At 43.2% G+C, this 5,721-nt stretch overlaps 1 protein-coding gene across 1 annotated transcript; it reads right to left on the reverse strand.

Moving 5' to 3' along the window:
• Positions 1–3,511: 3,511 nt before the first annotated feature.
• Positions 3,512–5,317, reverse strand: LOC114929609 (uncharacterized). Its single transcript, XM_085487671.1, is given in 3 exon segments — positions 3,512–4,861; positions 5,012–5,210; positions 5,213–5,317. Coding segments are annotated over 3 exon segments (1,116 nt in total). The 5' UTR covers positions 5,255–5,317; the 3' UTR covers positions 3,512–3,986.
• Positions 5,318–5,721: the final 404 nt, after the last annotated feature.

A 5,721-nucleotide genomic window follows, 5' to 3' on the forward strand; every position in this document is an offset into this window, starting at 1 on the left:
TGTAGTGTTGATTTTCAAAACTGATGGCAACTATTTCTGTGTCGGTAACAAATGGCATTTATTTGTTTATTATTTAATTTTGTATTACAATATAAGAGAATAAATATATTATATATTAAGCTAAAATTAAAGCTAAATATACATATAGTATATATTATATGCATAAAAGGCGATAAAATATGTCATCGTTTAACCGACTACGTAATCGCGCGATACATTTCGATTGAATAAATCATGTAAAATACGCTTTTCAATAGATCACTATTGTTCGCAAACAATGATTGTGTTTCGAGGTGTAACCCCTGGCTGTTCGCTCGAGTTACAAGGTGAATGACAACATGCGGCGTATACATACACGCGTTAAAATTTGGCTTTAATCTTCAACGCGTTATTGTTTACACGCCGTAATCTTGTTGTTAATGGCGCGGTGAGACTCGAGTGAGTTTAAGCTATACGACGTTCCATATATCGTGCATTATCTCGTCAATTACAATCGTGACTAAACTAGGAGATATCAAACGCGCGATCGTTTCCTATAATTGTTGCAATCAGCGAATCGAGTGGCGCGAATAATTAACCTGCGCGTGAGAGATCGGCGATTATGTAAACGTAGACGCGACGACGGCTATTGTTGTAAAATTAGATAGTTGAACGAACTTACCTGTAAGTGAAGTTCGACTGTAATTATGCTGTCTCGTCCGGATGGATATATGTGTAGTAGTGCGCTTCCCGCGCGCTCCTTAACAGGCGTTTTAAAAGAAAAAACGCGCGCGTCGTGCGTCCACGCTGCGCGCGCACCTAGGTGTCTCATATTTTAAAGCGACAAATCTGGAATACGGGAACAACAAAAGGGAGGGTGGGTCTATCCATCCGGACGAGACAGCATAATTACAGTCGAACTTCACTTACAGGTAAGTTCGTTCAACTATCTAATTATGCAACGTCTCGTCCGGATGGATATATGTGTAGTTATTTAAAGTGCAGATTTGTCTTTAAGGTTTATATATAATTAATTCAATTTAATTTGACAAGTGTTATATTATAGCTGCTTTACAAAAGAAGAAAACAATTATCTTAACCAGTCGGTTTGATAGAAACTTAAATTTTAGAAGCTGAACAAACGGAAAAAACTTAAAATAAGGAACTGAATATCAATTTGCGTCAAGAATAGTTGACAGAAAAGACGGGTCTTGTACAATGGGCCGGTTATAGAACCGAGCAAACACGTCTGATGATTTAGTCCAACCTGCAGTACGACGAATTTCATCGATATTGACACCCTTTCTGGCCGCTAAGGAAGTCGAGGCGTGTCGAGTAGAGTGAGCGGAGAAAATAGATGTGTCAATCCCCGCCGCATTGAGCTCCGTTTTGACCCAACGGCCTAGCGTCTGGGATGAAACTGAATTGTACGGGGCGCGGGTAGATATAAAAAAGGAAGTCGCAGGTCTTACATCTAAGTTTGTCCGTACATTGGACATAAAATCTGACTAAAGAGAAGACGCATAATTCAGGTCTTTCGCCTAAATGGTTTAAAAACGAGTAAGGGTTGAGGTTTTCCCACTCCTGAGGTTTTGAGTCTGGCTGGGATCCTGATCCTTAAGATGTCAGAAAATATTATATTTGATCTCTGAATAGAGGCTAGGGTTTGCATTCTCTGTGCAGACGTGAGTGCTAGTAGGGTCACAAGCTTTCTAGATAATACTTCTAGAGAAAGGTTATCGTGAGGATAAAGTGAAGCCAGATGTGCTATTACTGGCGCAGGATCCCAGATATACTCATATCGAGGTCTTTGCGGTTTTTAAAGCGGCAACTCCTCTAAAAAACCTCTTCACCAACGGGTGAGAACCCATGTCCTCCACACAAATAAGTGAGATGGCTGATCGGTAAGTGTTTAGTGTGGAGTAGGATCCAACTGATGAGAACTGCGCAGCTAAAAATTCCAGAAAGATTGAAACGGATGGACGGAGGTAGTCTACTTCATTTGTCCTGCAGAAGGCCCACCAGAGCTTGATAGGCTTGGCGTATTGAGAGATGGTAGCTTGTGAAATAGAAGCGAGTGTTGTGTCCAAAGCCGACCTGGGTATACCCTTGGTTAAGAGGGTTTCGCAGATAACCTTGCAGCAACCAGGAAAATTTTGGTCCAAGCTGGGTGGGTCTTTCTGAAAGGGGATGACAGCATATTAATGTTTGGGTCTAAGCGAACTGGCTTGTCAATTATGAGTCGGTTAAATAAGGGGAACCAGGGTTGAGCAGGCCACCAGGGGACCACGACAACGCCTTCGGCCCTATCCGTAATAATTTTTCGTAGGGACTCGTAAGATTAATATAAACGGTGGAAATGCATAGAAGCGAAGAGTATTCCAGTCTAATGAGAATGCATCTATTGCGAGCGCGAGTGGATCTGGGAACCAGGATACAAAGCAAGGGCATTTCGTATTGATCGAAGATGCGAATAAGTCGATATCAAAAGGACCGAGCTGCTCGTGGATTATGTGAAAAAAATCTTGATTTAAAGACCATTCCGTTTCTTGAGAGATGACTCGCGATTCTGCATCAGCTTCCCAATTCAAAGCAGAGGGGATGTGTGACGCAAAGATAAATAAATTGCGCTCTGCACACCACTCCCAAATTCTTCGAGCAAGATTTGACAAGTGGGGAAATTTAATTGATCCCATCCTGTTTACGTAGGATAGAGCAGTAGAGTTGTCAACTCTCAGAAGAATGCTGCAATCCTTTAAATGAGACGTAAAACATCTCAACGCGTGGAAAATAGCCAGAAGTTCCAGAAAATTTATATGGTTCTGTTTCTCGTCCTCAGACCAAAATCCATGAGTGCGGGTCTCACCGCAGACTGCACCCCAACCTGTGAGGGAGGCGTCCGTAAAAATTTTTAGGCTAAATTTTCCTGAGCGGATGATGTTACGTTGAGAAGGATCCGTGAATATCTTATTCCACCACAATAGATCTTCCCTGATTGATGATGGCAAGGGCATCTGGGCCTCGAAATTGTTGTCCGCTTCTATTAATGCCTGAAATTTCACCCGTTCTAAAATCTTGGTATGTAGAATTCCGTATTGGACCGCTGGGCATACCGAAATTAGAGAGCCAATGTAACTCGCAAACAGTCTTATTTTGCACGAACTTCCTTCTAGAAAAAAGCGTGTTCTTTCAAGAAGTTTATTTCTCTTATCCAAAGGAATAGAGATTGAGAAATGGTCTGAGTCAAAAATAAAACCGATTAAAGCGGCAAATACGTGAAGGTAAGGGGGAGCTTTTGGCCTCGTTGATAACAAATCCAAGGGAGGATAAAAGTTGCGACGTTTCCCTCCTGTTGCGAGAACATTCCTCGTAGGAAGATCCAATAAGCAGAAAATCGTCCAGATATGTGACAGATAAGAAACCCTTTCCTCTCAGAGTGGAGATTACCGGCTTCAAAATTTTGGTAAAAATGTATGGAGCGGAAGATAATCCAAATGGGAGCACCTTAAATTGGTAAAGTTGATTCTGAAAACGAAAACGAAGGAATTTTCTGTCTTCTGGGCAGATAGGTATTAATAAATAAGCGTCTTGAAGATCGATTGTGGTAAGAAAGTCGCCTGGAGAGAGAAGGCCAACAACCGTCTTCCAATCCTCTAATTTGAAGTGAGGGGCGATGATAAGCTTATTAAGCTGTTTCAGATTAAGAATAAATCTCCAGCCCCCAGACGATTTTTTAATAATAAAGAAAGAGGAGAGAAATTGACCCTCACAGTCTAGAACGGGTTCAATTGCTCCCTTGTTGAAGAGGTTGGTAATTTCTTGGTGACAGATCTGCTCCTCTCCTGCCGAGAAATGCGTTGAAGGCTCGATAAACTGACAAGGCGGGTGAGATGTAAAAGGTAACTTATAACCGGTGATAGCTTGCAAAATCCTTGGATCTGAGGTGATTTCTCTCCATTTACTAAGAAAATAGGATAGTCTGCCGGCTATATTAACCTGTGAGTCGCTTAGCGTCTCCTGGAATGTGAGCGTTGGTGATAAGCTGATCGGCGGCTGCTGCTCGAGGCCCCTGTTCTCTTTGCTGGTGCCGATCTCGCTCTCGAGACAGGGGCGCGAAAGTTTTCCGACCTGGAGGACTTTGGACAGGCCGGCGCTTTGATAGGCTGTTGTACCCTTCTTGAGATTGCCAAAGGTGTGTTTACAATCTCCTTGGCGGCTTTCTCCATCGAGGTTGCTTTTTTAATTTTTTCTCCGAACGAGGAGCCAAACAAAAATTCGCCTGCCGAAGTAGCATCTGCTGTGGATCTAGCCAAGAAATTAAAGGTTGATCTAATCGATGATCTTCTAGCGATGGAGAGGCGATAAAAGAGATCTGCTAAAACCTTTGTGCCCTCACTGAATGTGGTGACCGCCTGCCGAGCTTCGAGGGTGAGAGTGTTCTGTATCTCGGGTTTGAGAAGATTTGAGAATGCTTTCCCAAATGCAAAAAGGGCTGTGCCCAATTGGTCCTGATTGATGCGATTATATTCATCCTTCTTGGTGACAATGTTATTTTTCAAGGCTGATTTACATTCTGGATTGAGCTTGGGAGCTCTGAGAAAGGCTAGTTCGTTAGAAGGAGAATATTTTTTGAGTAGAGCGTCTCGTTGATCGGTTGGCAAACCCTTGAGGATAAGGTCCTGCCAATTCTGTAAAACAAGGTCATTCCAAGGTCGAGCGTCTGTATCTTCCGGTCTCGGGCCGAAAAGCTCCCACGAGAGAGTGTCCGCCGAGATCTCGTCTAAGTCCCCGGACGCGGGGGCCTCGGATTGTGTCAATCCCGCCGGTTCAACCGGCGCGGGGCTAGGGGCAGAGTCCCTATTAGATGGGATGCCTATTGTCTCTGTAAGACAAGAAAAGATATTCCGATTAGTCGGAAAAAGTTGTGTCGAATCCTGTGGATATTCGTACACACTTGTCTCTGTAGAGTAAGAAAAATTATTCCGATTAGTCGGAAAAGGTTGTGTCGATTCCTGTGGATATTCGTACACACCTGAGACGTGCGAGGGACTCAATTCCTGGTCTATGTTAGTACCCTCTGAAGAAATTTCCTCCATCGATGCTTCTCGAAAGCGAGAGGAGCCGGGTAATGAGGCGGGAGGGGCCTGTGGCGCCCTAACCTGCCTTATCGTTATCACGTCGATGAGACGAGACATCTTCTCCTCAAGCGACGATAGACGATTCCTCCGTTCGAGGAGTGCTTTCTCTTTCTTGATTTGTGTGCGGATTTACCCATTTTGCTAGAAAGGAACACTAAAAATGTCTAACTTTTTCACGAGTAAACACACTGCCTGTCAAGGGAACGCAGAACAGGAAAAACAATGAAGACACCTAGGTGCGCGCGCAGCGTGGACGCACGACGCGCGCGTTTTTTCTTTTAAAACGCCTGTTAAGGAGCGCGCGGGAAGCGCACTACTACACATATATCCATCCGGACGAGACGTTGCATAATTGATATTTCACGTGGTTTATCCGTTTTTCAAGTATGAATCGACGCGACATAGAGGATTAGAATGCTCGATAATTGCTTTTTCAACGACGCTTACTTATAGATTCGAGTATTTTCAGCTTTGAATTTTTTACTGGCTCAAACTTGTATTTAAACAAATATAATATTAATCATTATTTTCCGGATTAAGAGCGTAGAATAAATACGCGAGTTGCGAAATTGAATTAAAGATAATGGAAAGCCGTATAACACAT

The sequence above is a fragment of the Nylanderia fulva genome, unplaced genomic scaffold, assembly GCF_048542155.1.
Source record: "Nylanderia fulva isolate GAGA-0341 unplaced genomic scaffold, ASM4854215v1 Scaffold594, whole genome shotgun sequence".
Classification (NCBI taxonomy): domain Eukaryota; kingdom Metazoa; phylum Arthropoda; class Insecta; order Hymenoptera; family Formicidae; genus Nylanderia; species Nylanderia fulva.